The 21,610-nt window shown below is 38.3% G+C and overlaps 2 protein-coding genes and 1 long non-coding RNA gene across 11 annotated transcripts in view; 2 read left to right on the forward strand and 1 right to left on the reverse strand.

Moving 5' to 3' along the window:
- The window catches only part of Zfp606 (zinc finger protein 606), a 26,776-nt gene extending 16,223 nt beyond the window's left edge, over positions 1 to 10,553 (forward strand). For all 6 annotated transcript variants that reach the window (NM_001432048.1, NM_001432050.1, NM_001432049.1 and 3 more), the window contains 3 exon segments: positions 2,909 to 3,035; positions 3,296 to 3,388; positions 6,654 to 10,553. In NM_001432048.1, the coding sequence (NP_001418977.1) occupies positions 2,909 to 3,035; positions 3,296 to 3,388; positions 6,654 to 8,635 (2,202 nt within the window). In that variant the 3' untranslated portion in view covers positions 8,636 to 10,553.
- On the reverse strand, positions 5,994 to 20,313 carry LOC120099762 (uncharacterized). Its single transcript, XR_015649752.1, has 2 exons — positions 14,165 to 20,313; positions 5,994 to 6,195 (listed from the first exon to the last, which is right to left on the reverse strand). It is a non-coding gene; the product is annotated as an uncharacterized LOC120099762 (long non-coding RNA).
- Positions 14,316 to 21,610, forward strand: part of C1h19orf18 (similar to human chromosome 19 open reading frame 18) — a 37,491-nt gene continuing 30,196 nt past the window's right edge. For 3 of the 4 annotated variants that reach the window (NM_001432686.1, NM_001432681.1, NM_001432684.1), the window contains 1 exon segment: positions 14,316 to 14,566. The gene's annotated coding sequence lies outside the window, so the exon portion shown is untranslated. 4 annotated transcript variants of the gene reach the window in all.

Raw genomic sequence — 21,610 nt, forward strand, 5'->3', positions numbered from 1 at the left:
GCTCAGGCTACATTCTGAGAGAAAATACCCATTTTCTTACATCTTTGCTCACACTTAATTGTTGTTGTGTTCTTAATTGTGAGGTCAGAAAGGTGTGTTACATTACTTTAGTTTGAATGTGTTTGATTGCTAGTGAGGCTGGGTATTTTTTACTCTCTGTTTCTTTCTCTTTATCTCATCCTCTTTAACTCCCAGATAGCAGACTCAGCCAACTTCAAACAACTGTAAGGTCTCTTCTCCAGCTCTTACCATTGCAATACAAAACAGAATAGGATGCTACAGGATAGAAATCAGTTCAGGGAGTGGGGGTGAAGAATTCTGTACTGGAAATAGATTCCTGGGCTCCCATCACTACCAAGATTATGACACACAAGGGGAAAATCGGTTATTTAATAATACCAATATACAGCAGAAGACTCCAGAAAGAATATAAAGATAAAGGGTAGAATTACTTTATGACATAGGGCTGGGTGGGTAGTGGTGCACACTTTTAATCCCACCACTTTCAAGGCATAGGCAGGCCGATCTCTGAGTGTGAGGCCAGCCTAGTCTATAGAGTAAGTTCCAAAACAGCCAATGATACAGAGAGACCCTATCTTGAACAACAAAACAACAACACAGGGAATCATAAAAGATGCAAAAAACCACCAGCCATAAACAAAGATACACTTGAAAAAAAGCATCAATAATCATTTTAGCTTGTAAGAAGATAACTCATATTTTCATATGTATGATCATTCATATATATGTTCAGGACCTAGGAAGCATGTGGAAAAGGTGATTGCTAGAAATCTGGGAGTTAAGAAGGATGAGATACAGAGAAAGAAACAAGGACCAGAAACATGGCCTCTCAGTTTACCTGCGAAAATTCATCATGCTTAGATTTTTACATTTCTCTGTCAGTTTGTAGAAACAACAGGAAATTTAAAGGAAACAGGTCTGGGAAGAACGTCAACAAGAAAAGTAGGGACTTGACCTTATCACCAAGGTTGGAGAGGATTTCACAAAGAACAACATATAGTATGTTCAACACTTTTAGGTGCTTTGTGTTGGAAAGGTGGAGGCAGAAGTCCTCATCCAGGCTTAACATCTCAAAGCAGCAGGGATCTTGGTGAGTGCTTGCTGAAAATAAGATCCTCCGTCAGCGCATATGCATTGTCCCCAGATGCTACAGTATAGGTCAGCAGCAACAATAGGCTGCAGGAAGACTGAATGTGTCAGGGTGTCTGCAGGGGTCTAGTTTTGGGGTTATAAGGCAGCCTTTGCAACAGAATCAGGGTTTTGTTTTAAGCAGATCATCTCTGAAAGTAGGGTAAATCCAGTTCTATTGGGCAGAGTAAAAAAGAAAAAAAATGTTAATATATTGAATACTAGGTAGCAAGGGCTAGTTCAGACCAGAGGTGACAAGATGTTTATAAGATGTGATAAACAGACACAAAGGAAAACTATGGGAAAAGTTGTATGAAGGTAAGAAAGAAGCCAGAAACTGTTAAGGGAGGGGAGAGAGTCAAAGTACCCCGAGTGCATCTGACACATGATATCAGACCTGCAGGTTTGTCTTAGGGTTGATTCTTTATCAGTGATTGATGTAACCAGGGAGGGAGCCACATTCTAGTCAGTTAATTGGACTTTGAAAATAAAAGGTTGTGGGGGCTAAGGTGCAAATAGATACAGGGTTTGTGGCCTATCACCCATACACTCTGCCTGTAACAGTAACACCTCATGTTCCACTCTGAGCATGGCCAGACATCAAGTCTCACATTGATTTCTTAGAAGTGTAAATGATAGAATCATTGCAGAAATCAGACAGGTTAGATTCGTGTTCATCTTCTCTAGTTTTCTAAGTTCCATTTCCCTTTTTCCCTTTTGATTTTATATTTTTTGTTTGATTAGAAACAAGTTCTTACAGGGTCATGCAGGCAGACTTCAAACTCTGATCCTTCTGTGTTGGTGTACTGAGTCCCTGAGTTATAGGCCTGTTTCATGTTTGTTTTCTATATTTATTTTCGGCACTATATTTTGAAGGCTTATATTGAACCTGGTAACTCAACTCATACCGTCTTGCTTCAGTCCCTGATGAGTAACTGGGATTACAGGTGGAGGCCAGTTTAAATTTTTTCTAACTCAACTGTTTTTGACAAATTCCATAACAAATTCCCTAGCCCAGGTTGCTCTGGGCCATCCTGCTCTTCCTTAGTTCCAACCCTTTGATGGAAATGACCAGTGAATGGAAACTTTGTCCTGTGATCAAGATGGCAGATTCCAGATCACCTTCCAGGTCCCAGGTCCACATACTGGAGCAGAGGTTTTTCTAACACAAGATCTCTGGTCCATAGGCACCCTCTTTTTACTTTGGTCCCAGACATTATTCATGTATTGAGACAACAGGGAATTGTCAAGGTGGATGGAATTTTCTATTCATACTGGCCATTGTTATCAGAACTAGTTTCTAATAAATAAACTGGGAAATGCATTAAAGATCCTCTGTGTGTCTCTTACTGCCTCTAGGTTTCTCTTTTTTATTTTTGATGTTTAATTAATGTTGCGTGTGCAAATTCCATTCTAGGGTTTTAGATGTCTTGATGAGCACACTTTTTGCTATGCTACTCAATTAAACTTGACACATAGCAGCTAGAATCTTTTATTTAAAAAAGACAGGTCTCTCTTTACATAGCCAGGCTGTCCTGGAACTCACTATGTAGACCAGGTTGGCCTAGAGATCCACCTATCTCTGCCTCCCAAGTGCTTTGTTTAAAGTAAGTCACCACACCTGGCTAGGTTCTTGATATCTTCTAGTGCATCCTTTACATCCTGTCTCCTCTCCTCAAAGGCTGTCAGCCTCATTTCATGCTTAGAAAATTTGGAAAGGTTTGCCACTGGCTGAGAAGGATCATCTATGCACTTTCAGGAACCAGTGACTTTCAAAGATGTGGCTGTGGCCTTTACCCAAGAAGAATGGGAGCAGCTAGACCTTGTTCAGCGGACTCTGTACCGTGATGTGATGCTAGAGACTTATGGACACCTACTTTCTGTGGGTAAGGTGGAAACTGAGAAAACCATTTCCTCCACAGTGTCTTCAGCTATTCTGAGAAAGAAGTATGTTGTATCTCTGAAGGGCTAAGATTATCTTGAGCTTTGAAATTCAGGGATGGAATGCCTAATATTTATGAAGTATGAAAGAAGGATGTGCATATTCTGTGTAACGAGGAGTTACAGTGGGACTAGGCAAGGGAAGATTTCTTTAGCAACTCCAAAGCTTTGTCACCAAAGTCACATGTCTTTCCTCCGTGTGTAGGGAATCAGATTGCTAAGCCTGAAGTCATCTCCCTTTTGGAACAAGAAGAGCCATGGTCACTGGAGCAAGGATATCCTAAGAGCAGCTGTCCAGGTGAGGTATCCCAGGCATAAGTGAGGAACTTGGCCTCAAAGCTCTCCTTTTTGAGAAATGGGCTAACAGTAGAGGAGTTATTTTTCAATACATTCAGAATTCTTTCAAGGGCAGTTTTATCTTCATGTTTCTTTTCCATCTACTACTGATTGAGAGCAGAGCCTCTCTCATAAAACTGCAATTGTATCCTGAGCCCCAACACACACTTTTCTGTCTGCTTTGTGTTTGTTCCTATTTCCTGAACCTTCTCTAAGCTAAGGTCTCAATTATTCACCTATGTAAAAATTTATTTTTTAAATTTCTAAATTGTAGTCTATGGTTTTAAACATTTCTTTACAAAAAATACTTTTTCAATGTAGACTATCTTCTCATGGTTTAAAAAAGTCAAAGCGACATAAAATGTATGTTGCAATCTGACATACACTCACTGCTCTATACCACATTACCTCTTACTGGTGCTTCTCAGTGTACAGGTCACCACTTCTCTTTTACGTTGGAGTTGCTTGTTTTGTTACTGCCTTAGTGGTTGTACTGAGGATTATACTTAACATCCCTCTAATATTTTTATATGGATTAATACTAATTTAATCTTATTTGTATTCAAAAACTTTGCTTTTGTATAGCTTGTCCTCTTTTACACAGTTATGCATTGTATGTTACCAGGACACATTTGTAACTAATGACATTTTTTTAACCTTTGTAATTTTCAGTTGTTAGAATTCTTAAAATTTTAAATTATATTTATTTGTGTGGGGGTTGGGGGTAGGGTAGGTGTAGAGGTAGGTGGGTACCCATATGGAGGGCAGAAGATGTCTTGTAGGAGTCAGTTTTCTTCCTCCATCAAATGAATGTTTCAGGTTGTCAAGGTTGATGTAAATATCACCTACCCGGGTGGCCAGTGTTTTCTGGTCTCTAAAATCAGATAAAGCAATATTATAAAGAAAACACTGTAATTTTGCAGGCGTGGTGATGCATGCCTTTAATTCTGAGCACTTGGGAGGCAGAGGCAGGTAAATCTCTGTGAGTTCAAGGCTGGCCTGGTCTACGGGACAGACAAAGGTACACAGAGATCTTGTCCCCAAAAACAGAAAAAAAGGGGGAAAATATGATTTCTTTAGTAGTGTTCTTTGAGTTGTTTAAAGGACTTCTTCTAGCATTTCTCTTTTTAAAAAAAATTTTTTTAATTTTTAATTGTGTGTGTGTGAGCACCCAAGTAGGTGAAGGTACCTAATATTATAGTTTTATGACATCTGCCTAAGAAACTGAACTCAGGTCCTTGGCAATATTTCCTTAACTACTGAGGCATTTCTTCAGCCTCTGTTAGCATTTCTTGCTTACTTACTTAAAAATATTTTAATTTTTCATGGGTATGTATATGTGCCTGATGTATGTACATTGCCAGAGCCCACAGAGGTCAGAAGAGAGCATTGGATTTTCTGGAACTGTAGTTATAGATAGTTGTGAGCTAGGAATTGAACTGAGGTCTTCTGCAAGAGGAGTAACATGCTCTCCTGTGAACCATCTCCCTATGAGCTGTTAGCATTTCTTGTGGAACAGGTTAGCAATACATTCCAAGGTTTTATCTGGGAATCATTGATAAATTTATGGGTATAAAGTTCATGGCTGGTGGAATTTTTTGTTTTAGCTTCCATAGTTTCTGATGAGTAATATTATTATTACTTGTAATGTTATTAAGGATTGTCTCTATAAAGAGTTGCTTGTCTTTTGTTGCCTCCTGGATTCTCTTTTTGGATTTCAGCAGTTTAATTAATTAATTATGTATATTCATGTGACTTTCTAGGTTGTCACTCTTAAAGCCTCTATGACCATGTTATAACTCAGTTTTTCCTTTTTCTCTTTTTGGTTATTGTTGGTCTCACTGGTATGTTGTTCTACCTCAGCTTCCTGCCAGAAATTGTTAGGACCTTGTATTTCCTTTATTTGTCAAGTCAATAACGAGCCTTTGTTGTGGGTCTTCAGAGAATCCCAGTTAGTTAATGGTTGTTCTGGATTGTTGACTTCGAGAACTACAAGATAATAAATCTGAGTTACTGTAAGTCACTAAGTATAAATACACTCGATTAACTTAAATTTGCATAATTATTTTACCATACTGTGCTGTTTTTCTAATCTAGCTCTTATACAGTACTCTAAAAATGATTTTGTAATGGTCACAGGAATTGTTTCTTTAGGAGAATCTTTAAACTGTGATGATATTTCCCTCTGAGCTGATAAGTCTTAGGTATTTAAATCTTGACTGGATTCTGGAACAAATAATATTGTAGTCAGAGTTTATTATAAATAACATCCTAGTTTGATATCTTCTGGTGCTACTTTACCATACTCCCTCACACACACATTATAATACAGAAGTAAATTATAACTCTAATTATTTAAACATTACTTGCCAAAGTCCTGCATGATTATTCATTAAGCCCTTTCTTTCTTTCCTCCCCTCCCTTTGTCCTATACTCTTCATTTGTTCATTTGTCTGTCCCTTCCTTCCTTCTTTCCTTTCTTCCTACTAGTATTCACTCTGTCTTTTTGTCAGAGGTATCCACTGCTACCCCATTGATAACACTAGGATGACTTATCAGACTCGAAATTCAGTACCATTAGGGTTATGGTTTATTATGTAAAAGAATATAAAGCAATATCAGCATGGTCCAGAAGAAGCCAAACAGAAGTTGTGATGATCTGTGAAATTGTCTGCTAGGAAACATGGTTGAGCTTAAGCCAGAGTCCGTTGTGCTTATTGGAGGTTGATCATGTAGGCAGCAACAACTGAGAGCCAGTATACTTGAGATCTTTAGAAAGAAAGCACATCTTCAGTAGAAATGTCATTACTTACAAGCTATCTAGAGAAATTGGTATAGTTTGCTTCAAGGCCATGAACATAAAAAGCTGTTATAATATTTACAGCATTTCATGTAATAGTCTTGATTCTTGGTGGTTAGCTAAGGCTGAGCCATGAAGCAAGGCAATTTAGTGATGTGCATGGTTTGAGTAACTCAGTCCTGCATAGGTAACTTTTTTTCTGTAAATCCTCCTTTTCATGTGAAAGTACTCATCAATGGTTTTAGTAGTGTCATGATACACTTTCTTTTGTAGTTAGCTATTGTTTACTTTCCACTATTTCTCTGGCTTTTATGTCTGGACTTGTAAATGAAATATACTGTAGCCTTTTCCAGAGTATAAATAATAAATTTCACCAGTGTATCCTGAGGTCTTTATGTACTCACAGTTCCCCCTACTTCTGTTTCAGAGTGGATGAGAAATGTTGAAAGCAAAGCATTGATTCCAGCACAGAGTGTTTTTGAGGAAGAACAATCCAGCAATGGAATGGTGTTAGAAAGATACATATGGGATAATCCATGGCTCTCCAGGTTAGGAGTTTTGGGATATGGAGACCAAATAGAAATGTATCACATGAATCAGAACGCAGGTATGAGGGAAATGGTCTTCATGCAAAAACAAGTACTTTCTCAACGAGGTTCTGAATTCTGTAAACTTGGCACAGAGTACAGCCAAAGCTTAAACTTAATTCCACCTCAAAGAGTTTCTCAATTAGAACATTTCTACAAATCTGATACACATCTTGAAACTTGGAGATGTAATTCAGCCATAATGTATGCAGACAAAGTTACCTGTGAAAATATTGATTATGAAAAAGCCTTCTGCCAGTCTGTTCAGCCTGTTTACCCTGCAAAATTGCAAACTAGAGATAATATGTTCAAATGTACTGATGCTGTGAAGTCTTTCAATCATATTATACAGTTTGGTGATCATAAAGCAGTACATACAGGAGAAAAACTCTATGGATATAAGGAATACCATCAAATCTTTAACCAGAGCCCATCACTTATTGAACATCCAAGATTTCAAATTGGAGGAAACCAGTATGAGAAATATAAAGAGTACGGGAATATCTTTTATTTCTCATCTTTTATGGAACATCAAAACATTGGTGGTGTAGAAAAGGCATATAAATATAATGAATGGGAGAAAGTCTTTGGTTATGACTCATTACTTGCTCAACATACAAGCACATACACTGCAGAGAAACCCTATGAATTCAACAAATGTGGTACATCTTTTATCTGGAGCTCTTACCTTATTCAACATAAGAAAACTCATCCTGGAGATAAACCCTATGAATGTGATAAATGCAGAAAAGTTTTTAGGAATCGTTCAGCCCTTACTAAGCATGAACGGACTCACACTGGAATAAAACCTTATGAATGTAACAAATGTGGGAAAGCCTTCAGTTGGAATTCTCATCTTATTGTACACACAAGAATCCATACAGGAGAAAAACCTTATGTATGTAATGAATGTGGGAAATCATTCAACTGGAATTCCCATCTTATTGGGCATCAGAGAACTCATACTGGAGAGAAACCTTTTGAGTGTACTGAATGTGGCAAGTCTTTTAGCTGGAGTTCCCATCTTATTGCCCATATGCGGATGCATACTGGAGAGAAACCCTTTAAATGTGATGAATGTGAAAAGGCTTTTAGAGATTATTCAGCCCTTAGTAAACATGAAAGAACTCACTCTGGAGCAAAACCATATAAATGTACTGAGTGTGGAAAGTCCTTCAGCTGGAGCTCCCATCTTATTGCTCACCAAAGAACTCACACGGGAGAGAAACCTTACAACTGTCAAGAATGTGGCAAAGCTTTCAGAGAGCGTTCAGCCCTTACAAAACATGAAATTATTCATTCTGGAATTAAGCCCTATGAATGTAATAAATGTGGAAAATCATGTAGCCAAATGGCCCATCTTGTTAGGCATCAAAGGACTCATACTGGAGAAAAGCCCTATGAATGCAATAAATGTGGAAAATCCTTCAGTCAGAGCTGTCACCTTGTTGCTCATCGGAGAATTCACACTGGTGAGAAACCCTATAAATGTAATCAATGTGAACGATCCTTTAATTGTAGCTCTCACCTAATTGCACACCGGAGAACTCATACTGGAGAAAAACCATACAGGTGCAATGAGTGTGGGAAGGCATTTAATGAGAGTTCTTCCCTGATTGTACACTTGAGAAACCATACTGGAGAGAAACCCTACAAATGTATTCATTGTGAAAAAGCTTTCTGTAAGAATTCTTCCCTGATTATTCATCAGAGAATGCATAGTGGAGAGAAACGCTTTATATGCAATCAATGTGGAAGAGCCTTTAGTGGTCATTCAGCCTTACTTCAACATCAGAAAAATCATAGTGAAGAGAAACTGTAACTGAATTGGTCAAAGACTTTTCTTTTATTGTATGTTTAACAACACATTGGGTAGGGGTGGAAGCCCTATAAGTATAACCAAGAAGGAAGTTTTTCACTAAGAATTCAGTTAAACTGTCTTTACTATACAACAGGAAATCTCTTTTTAGAAGAAACTTTGAGTGACAGAAACGAAAAGACTAGGGAAAAACTTTCAGCAGTTATGTAGCCTGTATTCAATGGTAGGAAATTATAGGAAAAAAAGTTCTAAGCTTTTTATGTGGTCTGAGGAACATGATTGGGTGAATGCAGTATTCTAGCAAAAGCTCTGATTTGTAGATCAAGATGTAGAAGTTTGTGCATTACTAAGAGGAAAGTCTTGTGCCAAGAATAGTTAGTGTTTTAACTGGAAAAATACTACCTGGAATATAGATGGGAAGCTTTGCATTAACATTTTGTGCATAATGATAGAAACAGATTTTGCTATTACAAGGGGAGGGTCTAGGTGCTCTTTAAGAGATAGAATATGGAATATTAAGTCTGAACTTATGGGGAAAAATTAGTATAGTACTGAGTGGAATATTTACTGTTGATCAAGGTTAACCTCTTTAGAAAAAAATTAGTAAATGAGATCACTAATGATAGAAGATAGAAAGGCTATTGCCTAGAAATATGAAACTGAGTTTTGAAATAGAACCAATACTTAATAATGTAGTGTCAGTGTCCATTGGTACATATCAGTGAATTATTGGGCAGTTAGCTTATAACTCTTAGGCAATCACTATAAATTATAATTGTGGGTACTGGCAATATATGTAATAGAAGAAACAACAGTAAAAAGGACACAATTGTACATAAACATCTACTATAACATCTAAAAAAGTGTGTTTGGATAAAGACCTCTTAGATCCATGGAGAAATTAACCCAGTTAATTTAAGGGGTTTTTTTGGGGGGGTTGTTTTTGTTTGTTTTGTTTTACAAATACATAAGCACTTACCATGTGCTAGGCCTCCTTTTAAATTCTTTTTTTTAAAATATTAACTTGTTCAATTCCCTTAACTCTATGAAGGAGGCATTGTTACTACCGCAGACTTACAAGTGGATAAACAGAAGCAGAGATGTTGAATAACTTACCCAGGAGACACAAGAGAGTACAGTTGAGATACTTTGGCTCCAGAGTGTGTTTTTAACCACTGTGTTTTCTCACTTTTGTTCAATGTTTTTATAATAATATTTGATAATAAAATTCAAGAAAATCCTAACTAATGAAAACCTGGTTACCTGGTTCCTATATCCTGAAGGATTTCTACTAATACGTAAACCACAATCTCTATGGAATATGAACATCTCTGAGAAGGACATGGGAAACCACTATGTTTTCTGAGTCCTGGGTTTAAGGGTTATAGACAGGCAGGCAGTGTGAACTTGAAAAAGTGTAAGGACTGTCCCTTGGGGGTTCAGAAGTGTCCCCTGAATAAAGCAGAGGCAAGGGTGTTTGTTCTTTGACATGTTGGAAACTAGTGCCCATTGGCACACCAGTTTTCTAGGTACCCTCTGAGTTCATTATTAGCCTATTATCTTCTCTACATGAAATGATAGTTTGATGGGAGGGAGGATTCAGGAAGAGAGTTCTGCCTGAGCTTATCATCAGCAGTGAGGAAGTTCCTTTTCAGGAGAAAAGGAACAAAAGGGATCTATGGACTTAGGCAAGGATTGTTTCTAGATATGCTTCAAGGGTATTGGGAGAAAATTTGGGGCACATAAGACTCATCTAACTTTTTAGGGTCCTGGACTCCCCCATGGTAAGAATTGGTGGTATACTATTGTTAAGGTACTATGTTCACCTGTGACTCTTCGAGCTTCAGGCAACTTAGGATGTAACATTTAGTGCCCTCCTTTGCAGGATCTAATAGTCAATAAATGTTATGGGAAAAAGTAATTGATGGCTTTTTACTGTGATTTTTGCAAAGACTCCCGGATAAAGTACTAATATGAACCTCTGTAAAAGAGTGAAAAAAAATGTATTTAGAGTCATATTGCCAAAATGATATGGATCTTGCATTTTAATACCCCAAACAAGCCCCATTTCTTAGATTTATAGACTCCTGAGAAATTCCATACATCATACGCAACATTCTTACTGTCATCTTATTTTATAACCTTATTATCAAGCAATAATGTCTCTTTAAAATGTTTCTAAAGGGGCCTTCCATGGAGTCAAAGGTCCAGGACAAATAGCATAGAACAGGATGGAAGGCTTGCTTAGCTTTTTTAAGGTGCAAGGCCTATATTCTAATCTCCAGCACCTCCTCCAAAATTCCCAGACTACTGTTCCACCCCTTGGAAGGATTCCCTACCGCCTGCCCTCTCCCTACCACTTCTTATGTATAGCATTAGATGGCACTGACATGTCAAGACTATTGGTAGTATGCTCTACACTCCCAGGGTAGCTTTTATTATTCTGATTCCAGACTATGTATGGTTCTTATCATTATCCCTTTGGATTCCATCTTCTACTTCTCCCCAACTCAACTCTGCCCAGTCCACCTTCCATTCAATGATGTGGATTGCTGCTTTAGCTTCCTACCTGAAGGTCTCAACTGTACTTATTGTGTCCTGTCCAAGGTAACTGCTTTCTTTTCCATCTAGCTCTCCCCCATCTAGACTGTTCTCTGTCCCTTCTCTCTAAAACACAGGTTTGACTCAGGATATCCATTGCTTCTAGATTTAGCCCTATATTTTGGGGTCATTTACAAATCTCATTGTGTCCTTTTTCTGACTCTGCATATAAACTATCACAATCATTTCTGATTTTTAAGGCACTTTGATAAATTTTGTGTCCTAACCTTGAAAGTCCTATAGTTGCCACTGACATTTTATGCCTTTATTCCCCCCCACACACATACACACACTGCCCCAGTTCCTTCATTGATGCCCCAGGAACCCTCTACTGTCTGTTAAAGCATCCCTTCCTGTTTCAATTAACTTTTGTTAGCTTCCCATTGCTGTGACAAAATATAAAAGGAAAAGGAAGAAAGGTTTATTTGGCTGATGGTTTCATTCTATGGTCACTTGAGACTTGAGATGTCATATGACAAAAAGCTGGGCATTTGACTTACTGGATACTATGTTTAGAGACAGTAAAAGTGGGGTGAGCCTAAGGAGAAAGAAAGTTAAAGACAGAGAATGAGATGACAAGCTTGGGAACAAAAGAGAATGAAAAAGAAATGGTCAGGGAGGGTTGAGTTTTGTCCCAGGCTTGAGGACTTGACCACTTTTGGGCAAAGCTCCCCTGGAGATGATTCCTTGGCAGGTTTCATTCTCCCAGCCTCACCTTTGCAGCCCTCCCCACTACACTCTATTGGTCACCATTTTCCCTCTGTAGTCACTTCAGGTAGACTGAAATACTTCAGCAGGAATGCTTCACAAGGAAGGTATAGTTCTTTCTCACTGTGTAGGGACAGATAAGACTTGTTCCACTCAGCTGAGTCAGAGCACCTACTAGGTTGCAGACATTGTAAGACATGGGATATAGCAGTCATTAGGTATCACACTTTAACCACTAAAAACTTAATGAAATATTAGAGTTAAAAAAGTTGAGTGATGGCTAGTGGGATGGCTCAGCAGGTAAAGGGGCTTGCAATCAAGCCTGATGTCCTGAGTCAATATCTGGGATTGGTCTGGTGAAGAAAAGCATTGATTCATACAAGATGTCCTCTTTTCTCCAAATATATGCTGATACATTTTTTTTAAATGAGTTCTCTAAAGAGAAATAAAATGAGTAGTGTATATTAAAGATATAGTGCTAGGAGAGGAAAGAAGAACCCACATAGAGAAAGAGAAGATTCCTCAGGAGGATTGGTCAAGCTAGAAAGGAGAGGTTGTCAGAGGAAGTAGAAGCTGATAGCCTATCACACATGACACAAAAGGCTGGCATCATAAATTGGAACCGAGACTTAGAAAGGGGAGTGCTTTATGACTTTGAGATCAAGAATCATGTAAACACAATGATACTTTGCTGTTGAGACCTGAACAGACTTGACTTGTCCTCCAAGGGGCTCTGAAACCTCAATATATAAAGATACATCCCTCATCGTTCAATGATGGATGTCCCACAGCAATCAATGAGCTGACAGGAAACACCTTCAAGCTGGTGAAAGACAGTAAACCAACTCTAGAGAGCAATGGCTTAAAGTTAAGTCATAGATAAGCTGCAAAGAACATCAGTAAAATCACCTTTGCAAATAGACACATCAAAGTGATAACGATGCCACTAACAACTGACTCCAGGAGGAAATATGGCAGTTGGAAGACAATGGAATCATGTTTAAAGTGCTGAAAGTGAATAGGCCTGATATCGCAGGCCTGTAATCTCAGCCACTTGGAGGATTGCAAGTTCTAGGACTAGATGTGCTATTAATGAGTTCATTGGCAGTGAGGGTAGCCCAGGAAGTCTGTGTCAAAAAATGCAAGAAGGGAGTCACACAGAGTTGGTAAAGTGATTGCTGCACAAACAAGTACCGAAGTCCAGATCACCAGAACCCATGTGAAAATCTGGGTGTCATGGTATGGCAGTAATCCCAGAATTTGGGATGGAGGTTCCCTGAGGTCTGCTGGCCAGCCAGTGTAGTCAAATTTGCAATTTTCAGGTTGAGTGAGAGACTCTGTATTATAAGATGAAGGCTGTAGTTGATACTATAATTACTGTCCAACCTGATGCCCTGTTGTAATGTACTCAACATTTTTCTACTAATAATAAAGTGGAGAGTACTTGAGGGAATACCACTTGGCTTCTACACTTATGTGCACATGTGTACACAAACTTATACATGCATATACACATGAACATACACACTATAACAAAATACAAAAGGGTCTGGAGTTAACACTCAATGGCCATACACTAGTTTGCATGAAGCCCTTGGGTTCAATTCCCAGTGTATGTCAAAAAGAACCTCCCCCCAAAGTACTAAAAGTAAATGTCATTACTTTTCTGTTAGTCATGTAAGTTAAGAATAATGACTTAAAAGATTCATTTAGTTTATCTCTGTATGTGTATTACATGCCTGCCTGAGAAAGTCAGAAGAAGATACCATATCCCCTGGCAATTGGAATCTGGAAACATGGGTGATTGTAAGCCACCATGTGGGAGCTGGGAACCAAGCTCAGGTCCTGTGGAAGAGCAGCAAAGACTCTTAATTTCTGAACCACCACTCCAGCCCCAACTGATCAGTCTTTACTCACTGGAAATGTCCTTAAGAGCTCCCAGGTATGGTGTCTCTCTCATAATCCTAGTCTACCCATTGGTTGAGACAGGAGAAGCTCAAATGGAAAATTCTGCCTCAAAAAAGAATCTTTTTGGAAATGAAGATTAAATATCCAAGTGAGCCAACATGGACCTGCACCAAAATAGAGATGATTCTTTAGGAAGAAGGAATATCATTCAAGACAGAATGTGGGAGAGGAGATTGCAATTTTGGATGATGGAAGGATTTCCATTTCAATGTTAAATAGTGAAAGTCCCTTCAGAGAAAAACAAATAACTCTGACCTTTCAGACATGAAATGTAGGAGTGGACATGTGCAGTTGGGGATAGAGGGTGGGAGTTCCCAGCTGCATGGTCTTCAACCTGTAAGGACTAAAGAACCTTGGCTTCTGAAGATACCATTTTGCCCTGGCAACCATCCTCCCTTGTGACATCACACAGAGAAAAACTTTATGCAGGTACAGCAGGCAGCAGTCACTTGGGAGGATCTACATGCAGGTGCATCCTCTTGGGGGGAGACTGAAGACTGTTTTTTACCACAAAGAGGAAGGGACTGTGCAAGAGAATTGGGTACCTCTGCAGCTATTCCATCCAAATTATAGAAAGAGATAAAAATGGATATTCACCACCAATTCCATTTTTCTGAGCTATGAAGGATTGAATTGTTTACTTATTAACCCTGTGAAGTAGGTACTATTTTTTTTCCTGGCATTTACACATGAGGGATCTGAAGCTGAGGAGATTTAAGCAAACTGATAAAACTCTAAAACATATCTTTAAAGTTTATTGGTGTTCCTATGGATAAAGATGTCATAGGCTTTGGTTAGGAACCTATTACAATTGTTTTGCTAAATGGACAGGTCGAAATCGCTTATATCCATATCTATGTATTACCATGCTCTCAGCCTTTGACAAAGAAGCTTATCACACAGGCAAGAGTTAATGACAGACTGTTATGCTGATTCAAGAGGCAGGTAACATCTTTGGAAATTTTGTATACTCAAGGCAGGAAAGTGGCCAGCCCCTTTTAAAAGGTTTATTGAGAGGGGAAAAAAGGTTAAAATCTACTGCACTACCATATAATGAAAATCAGGAAAGTCAGCCAAAGGATGTTAGAAAACCAACTCTAGCTTATCCTGTAATTTATAACAAATGTCATTAAATACTGAATGCCCACAAAAATATAAAGAATTTAAATGGCCTCACATAAAAAGACTAGGTTTTAAAAGTGATAAGGATGCAACGTTAATAGAAAAAAATCCCTAAAGTTTTTAAGAAAAGCCAAAATGGGTCTGCACCTGGACCTGACCCTATCCCACAGATCTCTGTACCCGGATCCCACAGGGAGAGAGCTGGTCTCCCAAGAGTGCTGACACACCTGGAAGCACAGGTGGGACAAACACTTCTGCTCAGAGGGACCTGCCGAGAGCCTCAGAACATGGGAAGCGAGAAGCAGTCTAGGATGGAATCCTTCCAGTTATTGTCTGCACCCAGAGCTGACCCTGTGCCACAGCTCTCTGTGCACAGATCCTACTGGGATCTGGTCTCCCAGGAGTGCTGAAACACAGACTTACAGGAGAGTTAAGCCACTGTCACAGACAGCAAGACCAGCTAACACCAGAGAAAACCAGTTGGTGAGAGGCAAGAACAAAAAAACTACACAACAGAAACCAAGGCCACTTGGCATCTTCAGAAATCAGTCCTGGATACCCCAACACACAAGAAAAGCAAGATTCTGATTTAAAATCACATCTCATGATGATGTTAGAGGACTTTAAGACAGACATAAATAACTCCCTTAAAGAAATTCAGGACAACACAGGTAAACAGGTAGAAGCAGTTAAAGAGGAGATACAAAAATCCCTTAAAGAAGTAAAGGAAAACACAAGCAAACAAGTGAAGGAATTGAACAAACCAAGATATAAAAAATGGAAATAGAAACAACAAAGAAATCAGAAGGGAGACAACCCTGAAGATAGAAAACCTAGGAAAGAGATCAGTAGTCATAGATGCAAGCATCACCAACAGAATACAAGAGATAGAAGAGAGAATCTCAGGGGCAGAAGATACTATAGAAAACATTGACACAACAGTCAGAGCAAATACAAAATTCAAAAAGACCCCAATGCAAAACATCCAGGAAATCTAGGACACAATGAGAAGATCAAACCTAAAGATAATAGGTATAGAAGAAAGTGAAGATTCAAAATTTAAAGGGTCAGTAAATATCTTCAATAAAATTATAAAAGAAAACTTCACTAAACTAAATAGATGCCCATAAACATACAAGAATCCTACAGAACTCCAAATAGAACACCAACTGTCCTAAACAAAGAAAGAATATTAAAAGTAGAAAGGTGAAAAGCTCAAGTAACATATAAAGGTAGACCTATCAGAATTATACCAGACTTCTCAGCAGAGGCTATGAAAGCCAAGAGGATCCTGGGCAGATGTCATACAGACCTTGAGAGAAATGCCAGCCCAGGCTATTATATCCAGCAAAATCCTAAATTACCATAGATGGAAAAACAAAGATATTTCATGGCAAAACCAAATTTACACAATATCTTTCTACAAATCCAGCCCTTCAAAGGATAATAGATGGAAAACTCCAACACAGGAAGGCAACTTCACCCTAGAAAAAGTAAGAAACTAATCGAACTGCATCAAACCAAAAAGAAGATAGGCACACAAACATAATTCCTCTAACAACAAAAGTAATAGGGAACAGCAACCATTGGTCCCTAATATCTCTCAACATCAATGTACTCAATTCCCCAATAAAAAGACACAGACTAACAGACTAGATACATGAAGAGAACCCAGCATTTTGCTGCATACAGGAAACACACGCCAATGACAAAGACAGATACTTCCTCAGAGTAAATGTCTGGAAAAAAGTGTTTCAAGAAAATGGTACCAAGAAACAAGCTGGAGTAGCCACTCTAATATAGAATAAAATTGTTTTTGATAGCTGAGTAATATTCCATTGTGTAGACGTACCACATTTTCTGTATCCATTCCTCTGTTGAAGGGCATCTGGGTTCTTTCCAGCTTCTGGCTATTATAAATAAGGCTGCGATGAACATAGTGGAGCATGTGTCTTTGTTATATGTTGGGGCATCTTTTGGGTATATGCCTAAGAGAGGCATAGCTGGGTCCTCAGGCAGTTCAATGTCCAATTTTCTGAGGAACCTCCATAACATTAGACAAATCATAAGTGGTAACATTCCATTCTGAACATGTATTAATTAATAAATTGGCCATAAGAACCCCAATTTATCATTTACCTTGAATAATTTTTCCAAACGTGCCAAGGCAATTTTTTCAAATGAATCTGCGATATTTTAAGCCTATATAAGTAAATTGAGCACAAATAGGATATACTTGCTCACTAACAAATGTAATGTTATCCCAATTTTGGTTTATAAATCAAGCTGTCAATTGCTGCAAATAACCCATTTGGAGGCATGATCTCTGTCCTAAACATAAAGGCATCTTTGAGCCAGCATAAGAAAAATTATACAAAACTTCATCATGTTTATTCAAATAAGTCAAATTATTCCAAGGAGATGAAAAAATGCTTGGAGTAGTGTATAACACCACATCTGTTTTCCCCCCAAGTAACAGGCTCAAATAAAGGTGGATTAGGAATATAAGCCCAATAACTCACATTGGCCTCAGCAGAAGACACCATGAGTAAAGTATACATTGCTAAAAATACATGCTCAGCAGTAAAGGGCTTTCCCGTATGAGAGAACATTTTTTGTCCTTCAGTGGTTAATCATTTCACCTGACCCCACGTAGGTAATGGGGTTGTCACTGCACATATCCTTCTCTGTTGTCATTTATCAAACGTAAGAGAAGCCATGGCCTCAGTAACGGAAGACACCTCCTTCATCTCCGAAGGACTTCCATCAGGAGAAAATGTAGCTGGTTTAATTGGATTCCTGCGAGGGTAGGGCGCAGTTCTTATCAGTCTGTGCTTGGACCCATCTCCCAGGTAACCAGAATTGTCTCCCATCCTATAATGAGACAAAAGCCTATCTCCTACCTGAATACAGTAATGTCCCTTCCTTTCAGCATCTCGAGCAACTTTTATCCATACTGGCTGTTTTATCCATACTGCCTTCAGGGGGGAGTTCAGTAAAGTATCTATCTGCTCTTGATAAAATTTCACCTTGTGATAAATTAAGAAAGTTAATAAAAAATAATGCTTGTGCCAATATAACTCTGGAATTAGTCTGCCAACTCCATTCAGGCTATGTAAGGTCATCTCTTTTCCTCCTTTTTAATTTTTTAATTTGTTGTTTCAAGGTATGGTGTACTCTTTCATCAAAAGCTTGTCCTGTGGATTTTATTTTATACCAGTAATATGTACAATATGATATTGTTGACAAAATTGTTTAAATTTATAAGAAATATATGTTGTTCCATTAGCAGTTTTAATTTTAGAGGGTAGTCCCACAACAGCAAAAGTTTCCAATAGATGTTGTATAACATGAGCAATGCATTCTCCAGGCAATGGCATAGCCTATACAAATTTTGAAAAAGTGTCTATGCTTACATGTATATCTGAAATGCGACCAAACTCAGAAATATGGGTTACAGGCACCTGCCACAATTCATTAGGTTGCATTCCTCTGGTATTAATACCAGATGGAATACATCTTATATGTAAAGGCTTACAAATAGGACAATTAGCAATAATTCCTTTGGCTTGAGAATAGGGAATCTTATATTTAATTTGTAAATATCCTGCATTGGCATGATTGTGACTATGTTCTTCTTCTGGGGTAGCAAATGTCACTAATGGATCTACCATATGATTACCAAATGTTAAAGATCCAGGCAATTTTGAATGTGATCTAATATGTGTAATAAATATCCTAGAGTTTTGTATTAAAAATAGTCCTTTAATATATGAAAATAATATATTTAATGTAAGCTTAGACGTAGAAATAACAGCAGTCACAATATTCTGTACTACTCCTACAACATAAGCTGAGTCAGCTATACTATTTACATCATGAGTAAAATCCTGCAGTACATTAATTATTGCTAATTTTGTTGTACTGGCCCAAAAGAAGATTCCTGTACCCAAAATTTATCTTTGATCCAATAAGCACCCTTTGTCTTAGAGCCATCAGGAAACACAGTAATGGCAGATGGTAATGGATCAACAGAAATTAGTATATTTATCACAAATTTCTATTTTCTAAAGCAATTCCACAATTTACTATGGGGAAAATAAAATTTAATATTTCCAGTGTAAGAAATCATGGCTAATTCAAAAACTTCAGAATCTGTATTAAATATACAACTGTATCTTTACTTAATGAGAAAACAATAGCAGCACAATCATATCCCAACAGTGTAACAGCTCTTTATCTGCCTTGTTGAATAACTAAAGAAATTTGTTCCTCATAAGTTATTAATGTTTTGCCAAACTTATTTTTTTTCTTTTTTTTAAGCTGGATATTTTTTATTCACATTTCAAATGTTATTCCCTTTCCCGGTTCCCCAAACATAAGCCCCCTATCCCATCCCCCTCCCTTTCTTCAATAAGGGTGTTCCCCTCCCCATCCATCACCCTCTTACCACCCCACCCAGACATTCCCCTACACTGGGGAATCCAGCCTTGGCAGGACCAATGGCTTCTCCTTCAATTGGTGCCCAAAAAGCCATCCTCTGCTGCATATGCAGCTGGAGCCATGGGTCAGTCCATATATAGTCTTTGGGTAGTGGTTTAGTCCCTGGAAGTTCTGGTTGATTGGCACTGCTGTTCTTATGGGGTTGCAAGCCCCTTGAGCTCTTTCAGTCCTTTCTCTAATTCCTCCAATGGGAGTCCCATTCTCAGTTCAATGGTTTGGGGCTATCATTCGCCTCTATATTTGACATGCTCTGGCTGAGCCTCTCAAGAGACACCTATATCAGGCTCCTGTTAGCATGCACTTCTTGGTATCAGCAATATTGTCTGTGTTTGGTGGATATATATATATTTGGTGGGCAGTCTCTGGATGGCCTTTACTTCAATCTCTGCTTCAAACTTTGTGTCCAGATTTCCTCCTGTGAATATTTTTGTTCACCCTTCTAAGAAAGACTGAAGTATCCATACTTCCTTCTTCTTGAGCTTCATGTGGTCTGTGGATTGTATCATGGGCAATCTGAGCTTTTGGGCTAATATCCACTTATCAGTGAATGCATACCATGTGTGATTTTTTTGTGATTGGGTTACATCACTCAGAATAATATTTTCTAATTCATTCTATTTGCCTATGAATTTCATGAAGTCATTGTTTTTGATAGCTGAGTAGTATTCCATTGTGTAGATGTACCACATTTTCTGTATCCATTCCTCTGTTGAAGGGCATCTGGGTTCTTTCCAGCTTCTGGCTATTATAAATAAGGCTGATATGAACATAGTGGAGCATGTGTCTTTGTTATATGTTGGAGCATCTTTTGGGTATATGCCCAGGAGTTGTATAGCTAGGTCCTCAGGTAATACTATGCCCAATTTTATGAGGCACCTCCAGATTGATTTCCAGAGAGGTTGTACCAGTTTGCAGTCCCACCAACAATGGAGGAGTGTTCCTCTTTCTCCACATCCTTACAGCATCTGCTGTTACCTGAGTTTTTGATCTTAGCCATTTTCTGACTGGTATGGGTGAAATCTCAGGGTTGTTTTGATTTGCATTTCCCTGATGCCTAAGGATGTTGAGATGTTTTTTAGGTACTTCTCAGCCATTTGCTATTCCTTAGCTAAGAACTCTGTATTTAGCTCTCTACCCCATTTTAATGAGGTTATTTGGTTCTCTGGAGTCTAACTTCTTGAGTTCTTTGTATATATTGGATATTAGCCCTCTATCAGATGTGGATTGGTAAAGATCTTTCCCAATCTGTTGGTTAACATTATGTCCTATTGACAGTAGTTTCCTTTGCCTTACAGAACCTTTGCAATTTAAAGGGTGATTTGTAATATACATCTTCAACTCTGATGGTTTTCGTAATTATTAATATTCTATATAATTTTTTGATGTAAGAGAAAGAGACTTTATTGTACTAAAAGGAGGAAATATAGAAAGAATCTTTTATAAACATATCTGTTAATTTTAAAAAATGGCCAATAAGTGTGGCAGGAAATAGGAGGTGGAACACTGGCAGGAAGAGAGGATTCTGGGAAATAGTAAAAGATAAAAGAAAGACATGGGGAGAGCTGAGAGAGATGAGACAAGAGATGGACCAAGGAGGTAGACTGAAAAGACAGACATAAACCAACAGGTAGATGAACTCAAGAAGACAAGAAGGAAGAAGTCTGGACTGAAGAAGACATAATTAACCAAATGGTAAACATAGAATAGTTTAGATAAGTAGATATTAGCCCAAAAGCTCGAATTACCCAAGATACAATCCACAGACCACATGAAGCTCAAGAAAGATGACCAAAATGAGGATGCTTCACTTCAGTCCTTCTTAAAAGGGGGAATAAAAATATCCATAGGAGGGAATATGGAGGCAAAGTTTAGAGCAGAGACTGAAGGAATGGCCATTCAGAGCCTGCCCCACATGTGGCCCATATATATACAGCCACCAAAATTAGATAAGATTGATGAAGCTAAAAAGTGCCTGCTGACAGGAACCAGATATAGATCTGAGAGGGACAGCCAGGGTGTGTCAAATATAGAGGCAAATGCTAGCAGCAAACCATTGAACTGAGAACAGGACCCCCA

Source organism: Rattus norvegicus, chromosome 1 (genome assembly GCF_021556685.1).
Source record: "Rattus norvegicus strain SHRSP/BbbUtx chromosome 1, alternate assembly SHRSP_T2T, whole genome shotgun sequence".
Classification (NCBI taxonomy): Eukaryota; Metazoa; Chordata; class Mammalia; order Rodentia; family Muridae; genus Rattus; species Rattus norvegicus.